Consider the following 14,117-nt stretch of genomic DNA (forward strand, 5'->3'; position numbering starts at 1 on the left):
ATGAATGAGTTCTTGGTTCAAAGGACCTTGTATCGCTTGATATAAAAGTTGGAGAGATGTTGTTGGACAAGCGCTCAAAAAACTAGGTGTACTGAATGGTAATTTAGGTAGTCGTTTTAAAGAAAAACCACATGAATGGGCAAAATAACAACGTTAATTGAAAATGTGAGTGATATTGCGGAAGTACCCGCACGAGCCAGCTCGTGACGATATGCCTCAGAAACCATCGATCAGGCCCGCACTTGGAGCACCAGGGATCATAAAACAGACATTAATATTAATACTTGGTTAATGTTTGCTGAAACTAACTGTATTTTGCTCTATTTACGTCTTGCCACGTGAAAGTATGTCATTATGGTAGCAACTTCTACGGAAGCCAACATCTGGTGGTGGCAGACTGGTGCACAATGCCGCCTCGGTCCGGTCCTGGGTCCGATAACCGTGACTAATTGTCCGGAGCTATCAGCGATGCGGGCCGGCGTTGTCTTGCGGTGGAAAAATATCGATCGCAGCACACACCTGTTCGGAATCGTTCGACGGTGCACACAATGGGGCGCGCACCTGCCCACTAGCTCGCGCGCCGCCGCTCCGCGCGCACACACGCACTCGACGCCGACGCGACACCATGCGCGCGGGGGGGCGCCGCTGACCGCCGCGACGTCACGCCGGCCGCGCCGTCGCCGATCGATTCCCTTCGGACATCTTGGACAACACCGTCCACCACCTTCTTTTTTCTCAGGTAATACAAGTCAAGTGATCAAGTACTTCCATTACCAGTGTTTCATTATTCATAATTCAAAGAAATCGAAGTTTCCGATATTAGCTGATTCATCAACTACGTGACTCATCAGTTCTTTGTCGTAATATTTTCAGGGCGAGCGATGTAGTAGGCCGCGATGCATATAACGTCAAGCCTGTCTCCGGCGTCCGGCGAGATGCTGGACACGGCGTCGCTCAACTTTTACGGAGATGCAGGAGACCAGTATGGGACGACGTACTTTGCTGTGGACCACACGGTCCCGGAGTCGTCCCACACAGTGGAGATAGAGTATGTGTACGAGCAGCCAGACACGTATGCCATTAACCAAGAAGATACAGAAACAGATGTGCCTCAGAGTGAACAAGTCGTCGCGGCTGATCAAGTTGAATACTCTAAAAAGATACACAGCAAACACAAGCCTAACAAGATGGTAGTAGACGAGGAGCCGGAGGCTGACCTCACGAATTTGACGTGGCTGCAGAATATTACGAACATAATGTCGGTGCCGCAGTTTCCGATCCCTCCAGTGTCGCCGGCTCCGCAGGTGAAGGTGCAGCCGCAGAACACGAGGCTGCAGAAGTTTAACCAGACGATAGCGAAGTGTCAGAAAGACTTTACGGAGAACAAGCACGAGTATAGGACGAACAGTGAGAAGAAGCCGCCGTACTCGTACAGCACGCTGATCTGCATGGCCATGAGGTACAACAACGACAAGATGACGCTCTCCGCGATATACTCGTGGATCAGGGACAACTTCAAGTACTACAGGAACGCCGACCCCACCTGGCAGGTGAGTGCTATCGCGCCGGTAGGGAAAGCTCATGATTTAATAAACGTGTGGTCCGCAAACATTGTGATAAGATTACGTCTAATTGGATTTATGAATAGGGAGTCGAGTGCTTGATTGATAAGTTTATTGGATATTTATTAGTGATTGCTGATTATAAATATATTCGCGGTAGTAAAAATAATTTAAAGGGGTTCTTTTTAACCATGAAATAACGTGACGCATTTTTTTATTCATCACGTATTACACAACTTGTGCAAATACGTATGTCTGGAGGTTTGTCACGTCTAACATGTGAATTCTGATACGAATATTAAAGTGTGTTCCCTCAACTTTCAGAATTCCATCAGACACAACCTGTCTCTAAACAAAGTGTTTGTGAAAGTAGCTCGATCAAAACACGAGCCGGGGAAAGGAGGCTTCTGGAAACTCGATCTCGCACATTTAGAAGGAACCAAACGAATCTCAAATAGACCTCATAAGAAGAAGAAATCAGCGTCCAAAGAAAAAGTCACAGAGGAAAAAACTGCAGTCGCCAATATTCCGCAGGTCAATGCGGTAGAAGAAATGTCGAATGAAATAAATCAGGCTGTGATGCTGCACTTGCCTGATTTCAATATTGGGAGCATTCAGAGTCTTCCTGACATTGATTTGGAGACGAATATAGGAGCTAATGTGATTGTGGAGCCGGCTGTACCACCTCCTTTGATGCCCGAAGATGACCTCTCGTCCTTACTCCTCAACCCTACAGAGTGGAACGACCTGCAGCTAGACATGTTGGATAATTACCTGGACTCATGTTTCGAGTAAGTTTTTAAGCATTTGTTGTTAGTCGTATCCGTTCCAAATCGATGTTAGTGAGTGTACAGTTTCGTTTTACTAGTTGATGATAATTAATTATTTAATTTGTGACGTTTAATTTTTACGGTCTAAAAATTGGTGTATTTCGTAGTTGTCCGATTTTCTATAGTGACTGCGACATGAACTGTTTGTGCTTTTCCCGGGAAACTAATCTTTTTAGTGTGCCTTTATGAAATTAATGATAGAAAAATAGTAGAATTTATGAAAGCCGTCCTTAAAATAAGAATAAAGAAAAATATTATACATTGCTATAGGATAAAAAGAAAATCGTTTACAAACGTTGCGTCGTCGTCGGAATTTTGAGGTAACAGACAGTCAAACACTTATAATAATAATCTCGTATGCGTATCCTATCAACTTGATGTGAATAAATTTTTACATTTATTTCATTTTGTACAAGATACATAATATAGTCTAGTCAACAAAAGGCTTTTGCGAAAGATTAGGTAGGAATTTTAATGTTGAATTTGTTTTATACGTAAGAATGTAGGGAGATCCGTGTTTAAGAACACTATTTAAAGTTTCAATTGAACGTGTTTAAAAAAGTCAATAGGTTATAGATTTTTATTATTTAAACATATCACTATGTCGTACAAAACGCCAGAATCGTTATACTGAACAGAGATAGAATGAAATGGTGTTATTTAGGTTTTTTTTGTAATAATTGTATTTAAGGCACAATTTATTAAACGAAGCCGTCCTATAATTACTTTAAAAACAGAATATCTCTAAATACAGGTACAAATACCTAAATTATATAAATTTATCATTGCTGTCCGGATAAAAAATGTCAGATGTGTTTTTAGACGTTTAAAATATGGGCCTTATTAAAATATCATAATTATAAAGGTATAAAGAAAAATAACAGTGCCTTCAGTTAAAATATGCCTAATATTCTTAATAAATCTACTGGCCCAAAAATTAAACGTAATAATGTTCAATAGAACTGTTTCGTTCACAATAACAATTAAACCGAGGTATGAAATACTTCAAAACGAATTGTCTCAAAATTAATAATTTTGCTCAAACAAAGCTCAGTTGTTTGCCTAATAAATTGGGTTACAAATAACATAACAGTATTATTATTAAAAAAAATATGCACAAATAATTTGTAGCAATTTATTTACTTGTTAGATTGTAAATCTATGCGTTATTTTAGAGTTAACAACTAAGAACAAATTTTAAATTTTCCATTTTTTAAAGTCGGTTAAAAATATAGCAATTAACTGATTACATGAATCGATGAGTAACTATGGTAGGTCATTAATATTGATCAGCAGTCAGTGGGTTAGTCATAAAAATATCGATTATTCTTACATGAGGACGTTTTAAAGCCATTTGTGCAATATCTGTCTGAAGGACAAGAAAAACATATCTTTGCATTTAAAATATAAGTGAAAGATTACATGATTTTAATTCTCATGTCTAAATTAGTCCTCTAAACTAATATCTTTATGACAGAAACTTTACTGCCACACTCAGAGACATTTAATGATAACTTAAGCTATTCCTTAGTCCTTATTAACGATTTTGTTCTGAAAACAATAAATAAGGACTGAGTTAAGTCTTTGACTGCCAACAGAAAACTATTGAAGGCAAATCCTCCGCTAACGTCGGTCACCGGTGACCACCACGGCGTTCAATGTGTTAAGTAACCATTAAATGACTCTGAGTACGACGGTTAGAAACAGAAATTTAGGTTGTACTCGCTGATCAAGTGATTGCGAGTTTAGCGGTCTACCACGAGGTCTTACAATAAATGCAATTCAATTCTATGTATAAATGAATGGCTAATATTAACTACCTATAGTTAAAATTATATATCCTTAGTTGTTAACTCTAAATTCGCTATAAATGTAAGCTTATGTATAAAAACCGACGCATTTACCGCTCAGTATTAAAATGTACAAAGTATTAGTAAATTTATTTTTAACTTATAAGGAGTGTGGCAATATTTTATTATATTTATATAATTATATATCTTATTATGTAAGTGTCTTATGAAGCATTATCAGATAATCCGTCCAGTATTATGAACAGTCAACTGTTTTGAGAGAATTTTGCTCAGAAAACAACTATATATTATATAAGTGTGAAAAATCTTAAAGCAATTGAAGAGTGCTTAAGCTTAAGTTTATTATTATTCGAGATCGAGAATTTAAGCTTTTTGTATTTTACTATTGAATACTATTTTGTTTTTTTTTTTCAGTATAATGAATACCTAGTAGTGTAGCTATCCTGGGTGTATTATAGCAATAAATAATTAAAATGATATGTATATCACAATTTATGACATTTTGTAAGAATATCGCGTCATTATTATTATACAACAGTAATACTATATCTCGTGACTAGCTTATACAAAAATATATCCAGTATAAACAGTATGTACCCAAAAGCATCTAGTAATATTTATATTCAGATACTTATAAATTTTTTGATTAGCAAATTAGTATAATTTGTGTTAGATTTTATGTGAACAAACACACATGTGTAAATTAAATTACGTGCACAATATATGTAATAAATAAATAATACGGTGTTTAATAATAACAATCTGTAAAGTTTTATAGATTTAAAATGTAGAAAAATCTTCCGTCCGTGAGTGTCTTAAAGATTTTATGTATAAAATTAATAATAAAGAGGTATCTTCCAGTACCCTTAGTATAAGTTTTGCTTTACGTTTAAAGTAATGTCGTTAAAGTAGCGCGTTCGACACTCTGATTGGCCGGCTCGAATAAACCAACCAATCAGAACGCCGAACGGGCTCTCGTTTCGATTACTTTTAAACGTAAAGCAAACTTATACTATGGATTCAGGACACCTTTCTAGACTCTTGTAAAATTAAAAATGAATTGTTGAAGTGGATTATTAGTTAGTTAATAATGTGTAGTAAATTATTGCCGACCAACTAACGAAAGAGTCGAGCATTGAAGTCTCGACCTCTATTGTCGGGTCGGAAAAAGTATTATTGGGCTTTTGTACTTGGAAATTCTCTGTGTTAGAAATTGGTCCCGATGTAGAACAAGTTTTGTAAGAAGCTAGCTTCCTATATCGGAGGAAAATTTGAGTATACAACCTCTCCTACGCGTGGAGAATATTAGGGTTGTTACCTATGTGTTTTATAATAAAAATGCCCCATATTTTCGAAATTAAGGTGTCCCATTTGACACTGAATTGATACGAAATGTAATACTAATAAACTAAGAACTAAAATGTTTGTGAAATAGGCACAAATTGTATGCCTTTATTTATACGATGTATCCTTAACGCAGATAAAATGTATGTAATTAAAAAAGGGGAAAAAAATTGTATCAATCACGCTATGAATCGATACGCAGGCGATTTAAAAAATATATCTTGACAAATAAGTATGATGAAAAAGAAATAAAAACTAATGAATTAGACATGTCTCGATATGTCCATTAATGTTAAGTGCCTGCAACATGTACTAGTCATATTAATATCGTGTTTACGTGTTTAGACGTTAGGATTATAGAAAATTAAATGTGAAAACGAAATATGTATAATTGTAATTTATTTTGTATAACTTACAAACGATAATGTATAATTATTTCAAAATAATTTCTTGTGGCACAAATATAAATTTCTTATTATAAAAATTAAGTTGAAGTACTGTGTACTAATCTTTATTAGTCAAAACTTATTTATTACAATTTGGTACGATTTAAAACAGTTGTAAATGAAATAAGTAGTCATTTTTACACCTATTCATATCATATTATAATACTAAATAAAAAAATAAAACATTTCTTCTGAAATATGTGTTTAAATAAATCGTACCGAAATTGTTTGGTATTAAAAATGGTTGTTTTGAAATTGACGCTCAAAACTACGCGATTTCATGTTTAGAAGTGTCCTTAATATATTCAATAAAGTGTTACAACATAATATTGTTGTTTTTCTTTACCAATTTCTATGTATATTGTATAATAGGTCCTATATGACACATAGTTTATGAGATATACATTGGAAGTTATGTCTTGTAACTTGTACAAGTCAAAAAATATTTTTACATGTAAACTTATTAGGACTATTTACAATTAAACTCTATTTTGGAGCTAATATTGCATTGTAGACTCTGGCTCAAAGAGTGAGAATAGAAACTCAGTAAGAGTCAGACAGTCCTTCTCGTCTCACCCTAGGTGGGAGAAGGCTTTGAATGATTTCCCCCCTCACAAAAGAGCTAATATTGCAAACATAAAATAAATAATTACATAACATTTTTTATTGAATAAATTCAGAGAAAATGTCAATTTCCTATTATAAGGAAGAGGTATTTAATTCTGACTAGTTAGTAGTTCTACTGGTTTCTAGAGGTACATTTCAATATTAACTATCAAAACATATTCTAAACAAATATTCATTAATCCTATCGCGTCTATCACAAATTGGAATGTTAGTTTCACCTTTAATAATAGTCTCAAAACAGACGCTTGCCATCATTGCAATAGCCGCATTAATATTCCCACTGGGCAATGTTGGCAACACCGATGCATCTGCCACATATAGATGTTCCACCCCTAATATTCTAAAAGAAGTATCCACTACCGTATTTTTAGAGTCTGGTAACCCCATAGAGCAAGTACCTACAGGGTGATAGCTTGTTAATGTCAAATGTTTTATGTAGCAGTCAAAGTAGGAATCTGTAAAAATCTCATAATTTTCACAACCAGGAAAATTTATTTGGTTAATGTAGCCTCCCACATTTTGTATAGCTTCTGTACTAACAAACTTCATGACTAGTTTCAAACCATTAATTAAGGTGTCTCTGTCATCCTTATGAGACAAATACTTTGGGTCCAATAACGGCGGTAAACTGGGATCAGTACTATTAATAAAAACATAGCCTCTACTCTTAGGATGTAATATTAAAGGTAGAATAGTTCCTACATAACTGTGAAAACTTTTAGAGAAATATTTATCCCATATATCATCTTTTAAATTAACATTATTTCTTAGTAAACTCCCTCTGTCTGAGGAGAGTCCTACTGGGAGCACCATAAATTGTATATCTGGTTCTGACTGGTTTTTGGTAGAAAGGAAACCAATTACTTCACACCCTGGCGTGGTCCATGGACCCTTTCCGTTAATAAAATAGTCTAACACATGGAATGGATTAATCATATCCAAAGCACTAATGGAAACAGATTTATTAAATAATACAAAATCTAATCCAGTACCTATATGGTCTTGGAGATTTCTACCAACTGGTAGATTTTTTATCACTGGTATACCTAAAGATTGAAGTAGTTTTTCAGGCCCTATACCTGATAATTGTAGTATTTTTGGTGTATTAATCGCTCCAGCAGATAAAATAACACCTTTTCTGGCGTATATTTTACTTCGCTTACCTAATGTAAGAACTTGAATGCCACGAGCAGTGTTGCCATTAAAAATTACTTTTTCTACCAATACATTTGTTATAACATGTTTTGATTCTAAGTTGTCAGAAGTGGACCATCGTTTTCCATATTTTTGACTGACTATATTTTTTCTGAAACCTAGCTTAAAATCTTTGTCTAGATTTGTATAACCTAATTCTTTAGCTGCTGCTAATATTGTGTTGGCTAGTTCACTTTCATACTGTACTTCATTGAGGTGTAAAATATTATTTTCTATGTATTCAAATTGTTTTTCAATGTATTCCTTGGTGTATCTACCATGGAACCAGTTCTGGTAGTGTGTTAGGTTGCCACGGACATGTATCATGTTGTTCAGCTTTGATGATCCTCCAACAATCTTGCCTTGAGCTAGTTTACATCTCTGCAAAAAAAATGACTAATTAGGTACCTACTTATATTAATGGAATCCATATATGGAACAAAATTTATTTAAAGAACTCCATTACATTTTCTGCACCTCATTTAAAATTAAAAATGTTTAGCATGTTAAATAAATGTTTTTTTTTTCTTTCTAAAAACTATATGAATTATCATTATGATTGAATCTTAAAAAAAAAACAAAATAAATTATTAAGCAAAATTTTTTTACAAATAAAATTAAATAAGTATAAGGAACTCACTCTATTCTTCATAGCAAAACAAGCATGTTCCTGAGGAACAGTCTGGTACTGCCAGTCCAGCAGTGATCCATGGAAGAATGGGCCAAGCACTGGTGCTTCAAGTAATGCATGACTTCTGGTACCTGCTTCCACCACTATGAAGGTATAATTTGTCTCTGTTGCTAGTCTATGGGCTATCACAGAGCCCGCTGTGCCAGAACCAACTGGAAATAGGAAATAGGATAGAAATTAACATGCAATAACAATCTATATTTAATAAATTTCAATACACAGTTTATTATTAGAGAGACAGATATAGCGTAATTAATATTGTACTAAAATAGATAAGATAAATAGAGATTAAGAGAGACGGAAATTATTCTACATCTTAAAGTTATTTTATTATTAAAAACCTGTTGTAAGCTCAGTAAAAATAAGTTAGGGTCAGAAAAGAGTAGAAGAAGACTTCATAAATAATTCTTACCAATGATAAAGTCATATTCCTGTTTAATTTCTTGAAAATATGCAGTCGATAGTAAGTCACTGTAGTAAACTAAGTATATAAACAACGTAGATATGTGAACACATACACTAAATAACAAAAACTGACAACAATGTACTGGTAACATAGTGAATTATCATTATAAACTACTATTTAGTAAATGCACGGCATTTTTATTTCATAAAATCGAAATTATTCATCGTTTGTGTTAGGTTATGTTTGTTTACAACTTTTGAAAAGTATGAATGAACTTCATTTGACATTGACAAATAGTATTTTGACATATTTTTTTTTGTTTGGAAACCTGGTCTTTTTAGTTTAGATGAAACTTCACACGTCTAGACTATATACCAACATTCTTTTACAATCTCCACCGCCACCTTGTTGGTCATATTTATGAGAGTTTCATGTTGGACAGTAGCCTTAAAGGCATTAGAAGATTTCGTTAAAATTAGAGAATGCGTTTCAGAAAGTAAAAAAATAAATATCGCAACTGACTATTTAAATCCTGAAAATATTATTTTTTTCTGCTTTCTTTGCTGCTCAGTACCTATCGCTAAGATGACCCACTGATCGAGTTTCATTTATAGTTCGGAAACACGGCTGTTTTCTTTGAACATTCCTGTCTGACAAAATTCATGCTCACCATCACCACCACTCATACATGTAAAAAAAGTCAAATTGCGGGAGTCTAGGCAAATAAACACAGACTATTGTTGCATTTATGGATACCTGTGGAAAGTACAGGAACAACTGATTCTCAAAAACAATAGAAATGAAGGCGATAGTTGATGTATTTAGCAGGACTAACGTTAATGAACTGCTAAGGATGTCTTTAACATTGATTACATGGAAGAAAAACACAGATATTGCTATATATTATCACATTGTATACTTCTTTATTATTGCATAGCTGCTTAAATATATAATAAATATAAAAGTTGACAGCGTACATTCAGTTTATAATAAAAAATGATGCTACTTAACTATAGGGTACGAAGGAAAAGACAAGAAACTACACCTTCAGTCATAAAAGTCAGTTCCAAAGCCATCGGATAAATTCGTCACATTTGACAATGTGTCCCATTATCGGGACACATTTTCAAATAACACTTCTCAAGTTGTACTTGCCCTTGCTTCCATCATGATGCTTATTAAAGAATAATAAAAAGTTACTCCATTACCTACTCGCTTTCCACTTAAACTACGATACACACATTCAGACATACATACTGGAAATTACTTATAACATTTGTGGTTTCAGTTTAAGCCTATCAATGGTTTCTTGTGGCATGCAGTATACAGGGTTGACTGGTTTGATTTTGCTGTTGCCGAGTAGTGAGAGCCCGGCTACACCGAAGAGTGTGTGGAATGGGTCAGTGATGTCTCCTGGTCGATCACTGAATCCGCCCGTGTCTGGGTCCTGGCAGGCCATTATGAACTGCTCCAGTCTCTCCTTGTCCACCCAGCGCATCTTGTTCAAGATTTTCAGGGATGATATTACCCACCTGGAAAAATAAATTAATTGAAATTATCCACTTCACATTACATCACGTCAATGATGAGAAACAAGTAATGAAAGAAAAACAATAAGGGTCGATTTATACTAGCGCAGAGTCGAAGCGTTTCTTAACTTTAACTCCGCACGCACTACTTCTACTTTACTAACGCATACATTATTTTGAGATGTTAAAAAGGCGCGCGCATTCTTCGGAATTCGCGCGTCAGCGCGCGAATATGCTTTTTAAAATCTCAGAAATAATGTGTGCGTTACACTGTGGAGTTAAGGTTGAATTTGTTATGTTCAGTTTTGGAAAGATGCTTCGATGCGCTTTGACTCTGCGCTAGTTTAAATTGACCATAATTTGTAATTACACCATATTCACTATGAAAACTTAAGTAAGAAATAATTTATTACCATGAGTAGCAAAGGTCAGGCAGCTTCTCAGGTCTGCCATTCAGGCCACCGCTGGGCAGTTGACGTTCACACAGCCACCAGGCCAAGGCATCCACTTTTAGTGCATCCAGCCTCTTGCAGATGGAGAGAGTGCCCACGCAGCAGTAGATGAGCCCTGGTAAAGAAAAAATTAAGATAAAACTGCAAGATTTAATAATTATTAACAATTTTATTGATATGCAGTAAGGTTGACCTCCAATCACACTTGCTTTGTTGCAGGTGTTTTTAAGCCTTGACCGCAAAACTGATTTCAGTCAATACTGAATATCTATGACTAAAAAATTGCTACCAACTTGTTGGTTGCAGTTTTAAAACACTTTAGTTTTAATTGTTGTTTAGTCTAGTTAGTTTTTTCAAAACGACGCTTGCGTTGTGTTCCGTTGTGTGAGTGAGGTTACCGGAGGCCCTAATTTCCCCCTTCCCAATCTCCTAATCCCCGATTCCCGAACAATAACTCTTAAATTCCTAACCCCCAAAAAGCCGGCAAAGCACTTGTAACGCCTCTGCTGTTTTAAGTGTCCATGGACGGCGGCGATTGCTTACCACTAGGTGGTACGTCTGGCGTGTTTCATAAAAAAAGAGACATTTTCGACATTGACATCCATAACTGCTTTAGCAGAATTTTATACTATCATGAGACATACTAATTTAACTAAAAATCATGGTTTACTCACAAAATTAGTAGAACTCTTCTCCATTCATTTACGTGAGTAAATCGTGATTTTTGCCTTAGCTGTTTAATAGTTTTATTTACTATCAAAATTCAATATGTATTTTAACAACTTACCAGCATGGCTTTCAGAGCCAGGTTTGGAACCGAAGCCTCCATCAAAGTTCATGCAGCTGAGCACAAACTCAACTGCCTTGTCAACGTTAATGGCGTCCAGTCGGTGCAATAGTGAGAGACACATCACCGCACAGAATGTGAACCTTGTGTCCTGCTCACCCCAGATGTCACCTATGTAGCAGAAATAAAAACCAATATGTATAAATGTCCTGTATATACAAGTGTAAATGGAACACTCCCAAATCCAGCAAACAGGTGATGGTAAAAAACGAGACTTATTTTCACTTAAAAAATAAGGAATTCAATGTTTTTTTTATGTAATAATAGTTGTAATCAACTGCTTAAGGTTGATGTTGCATAAATAACACGAAAATAAAAACAACTAAAATTATAATGACAAAAAAAAATTGCGTTTTTCAGGAGTCTTCCATTAACACCCTGTGGAATAGTATATATTTTTTTAAGGATTTGGATGCAGTTTTTTTATCATAATAGTAAGTGTATCAAGATTCAAAATATAAGTTGGGCACAAAGTAAACATAATGAGATAGTATTAAAACAGTGAAAATAAATAAATACCATAGAAGCTCCCATCAGGTTGTTGCAGGGACGCCACAAACTTGACCACACCCTCCACATCTATGGCATCCAGCCTGTTGTACATGGTCAGAACCTGAAGAAAGAAAGTTTTGTATTCTCTTTTTTTAATTTTGCCCCACACTAGGATTTTCTCCTGTGCATGCACAAGACACCCAGTCCAAAAACAACAATTTGTAAATCGCAATGAGTTGCTCCGTGCAGGGATCGAACCAGCTACACATTGCATGGCAGCTAGTTGCCCAGCCACTGCGTCCACTATGTAGTCTGTTATCATAATTTGCCAAAGCATTTAAGTAGAATCATTTAAAAATATTCACATCATTAGTGATTATAGTACAAAATATGATTGCTAGACTGAATTTCATGATCTTTTACAGTTATTTATAGGGAGGTTTGTGTAAATAGGTCAAAAATACATCTTGTTTGACATAGAATACATAGATTAATATTCGCAACATAATATCATTAATATTAAGTCTTATGTTGTAGTCCGTATACTAACCTGTATAGCACTCAAGGTGTATAGAATATGAGGGTCATGTGGGAAGCACGCTGAGATGCCGCCCGACTCCTTGTTCTGACATGTTGAGATGAAGCTTATTATGTCATCCTTTGGCATCCTGTTATATCCAGATAAAAGTATATTTTAATTAATTTCCGTTGTATATTGGATAAAAGGATATTTCTTTTGGGTAAGTTCAGTTGTTAAACCATTTCCATAACAATTGTATTTGACAATTATACATGAGTACAATTAACTAATTATAATTAGAACAAGTTATTGTTTTTCTATTTAAAGTTCTTATTAGCAGTTATATAGTCTGTACAGGAAATAGTATATTAGAATTGCAAGTACTTAAAACTTCTAGTAACATAATGAATCAAATTATACAATTTAAAAGAATGTAATACATTTTTAAGTCGCGTATCTCGGATGAAGGTGGACTTACCTATCAGAGGCTCCCATTAGCTCCATCGCCGTCAAGCTCCAGTAGATGCCTGACATCCGAAGATACTCCGTCATATTGTACTCATAATCGTCCTGGTCCGTCCCATATTTAGCCAAGTAGTCTATATGTTTCTTTAACAACAGTATTTTAGGCCTGTCTATACTTATAATTACGTCTTTCGGATTTAGAGTCATTTTTATATTGTTCATAAGCACTGAATACATAGACATTAAAAGAAGCTTAGTAGCTTCTTACAAGGGTTGTAGGAGTACGGAGACTCCTCGCGCGAAGTTTTGGATCTGGCAAGAAAGAATTACCAGTCCACTTGCCTTAATTAAAACCAAAGAACAATTATTTTATAATCTCTATCAAGAGATTACACGACTCACCACGACAGGTAATTCTGCCGAAGTGTAATGTCAGTGTCACTGTCAAAATGACAATTTTGTTATCAGTCGATAAATTAAAAAAATAATAATATAATAATAATAAATCTTTATTCGCCGAAATATGGTACAAAAAAGGTGGTAACAGGTAATTATGTAGCTAAACACATTTCGCCTTCAGTAGGCATGCGAAAACTTAGGAACTTAAATAACCCTATTATTACATATAAAATTATATTCTATACTTAAAAAATTCTTCTAGGGTATCAAAACTAAATTATCAATAAGCCAACTTAAGTAGTTAGACCTGCCATACTCTCGGACTTCTCGAGCAGTAAATTTTCCAGTAGTTATTCAAGAGGATGAATGAAAGTGATAGTACGAGTAGGCACTTATTTACAAGAGGAATTGATGGTTGTAATACCGCCGGAAGGGTTCGGCCTAAAATAACAAATACTTGGAGACGTAATGAAAAAAGGACAGATGCGTAGGTACATTTTTT

General features: G+C 34.9%; 3 protein-coding genes across 3 annotated transcripts; 1 reads left to right on the plus strand and 2 right to left on the minus strand.

Moving 5' to 3' along the window:
- LOC118264779 (uncharacterized) lies at positions 1–3,783 on the plus strand. The gene is made up of 3 exons (XM_035577410.2): positions 1–739; positions 874–1,550; positions 1,887–3,783. Exons 2-3 carry the CDS (start codon positions 897–899, stop codon positions 2,355–2,357), a joined length of 1,125 nt encoding a protein of 374 aa, XP_035433303.2. The 5' UTR covers positions 1–739; positions 874–896; the 3' UTR covers positions 2,358–3,783.
- A 2,146-nt stretch (positions 3,784–5,929) lies between these two features.
- Positions 5,930–9,190, minus strand: LOC118264715 (glucose dehydrogenase [FAD, quinone]). The gene is made up of 3 exons (XM_035577316.2): positions 8,918–9,190; positions 8,455–8,657; positions 5,930–8,195 (listed from the first exon to the last, which is right to left on the minus strand). The coding sequence occupies exons 1-3, from the start codon at positions 9,060–9,062 to the stop codon at positions 6,762–6,764; spliced, it is 1,782 nt and encodes a 593-aa protein (XP_035433209.2). The 5' UTR covers positions 9,063–9,190; the 3' UTR covers positions 5,930–6,761.
- Positions 9,191–9,804: 614 nt separating this feature from the next.
- On the minus strand, positions 9,805–13,651 carry LOC118264667 (geranylgeranyl transferase type-2 subunit beta). The gene is made up of 6 exons (XM_050704895.1): positions 13,230–13,651; positions 12,782–12,899; positions 12,259–12,352; positions 11,680–11,850; positions 10,854–11,007; positions 9,805–10,443 (listed from the first exon to the last, which is right to left on the minus strand). Exons 1-6 carry the CDS (start codon positions 13,457–13,459, stop codon positions 10,179–10,181), a joined length of 1,032 nt encoding a protein of 343 aa, XP_050560852.1. The 5' UTR covers positions 13,460–13,651; the 3' UTR covers positions 9,805–10,178.
- Between the last annotated feature and the right edge of the window lie 466 nt (positions 13,652–14,117).

The sequence above is a fragment of the Spodoptera frugiperda genome, chromosome 26 (assembly GCF_023101765.2).
Source record: "Spodoptera frugiperda isolate SF20-4 chromosome 26, AGI-APGP_CSIRO_Sfru_2.0, whole genome shotgun sequence".
In the NCBI taxonomy this organism is placed as follows: Eukaryota; Metazoa; Arthropoda; class Insecta; order Lepidoptera; family Noctuidae; genus Spodoptera; species Spodoptera frugiperda.

Bases quoted from the DNA above. Each gene is read 5' to 3' on its own strand.
- LOC118264715 (XM_035577316.2), bottom strand. From the start codon at position 9,062: ATGTTACCAGTACATTGTTGTCAGTTTTTGTTATTTAGTGTATGTGTT. The intron at 8,658-8,917 runs GTAAGAATTATT...TCCTATTTCCAG, and splicing joins GGAATATGACTTTATCATTG to TTGGTTCTGGCACAGCGGGC. The intron at 8,196-8,454 runs GTGAGTTCCTTA...TTTTTTTTGCAG, and splicing joins GTTTTGCTATGAAGAATAGA to AGATGTAAACTAGCTCAAGG.
- LOC118264779 (XM_035577410.2), top strand. From the start codon at position 897: ATGCATATAACGTCAAGCCTGTCTCCGGCGTCCGGCGAGATGCTGGAC. The intron at 1,551-1,886 runs GTGAGTGCTATC...CTCAACTTTCAG, and splicing joins ACGCCGACCCCACCTGGCAG to AATTCCATCAGACACAACCT.
- LOC118264667 (XM_050704895.1), bottom strand. From the start codon at position 13,459: ATGTCTATGTATTCAGTGCTTATGAACAATATAAAAATGACTCTAAAT. The intron at 12,353-12,781 runs GTTAGTATACGG...TTCTTTCTTCAG, and splicing joins ACACCTTGAGTGCTATACAG to GTTCTGACCATGTACAACAG. The intron at 11,851-12,258 runs GTATTTATTTAT...TCTGCTACATAG, and splicing joins ACCTGATGGGAGCTTCTATG to GTGACATCTGGGGTGAGCAG.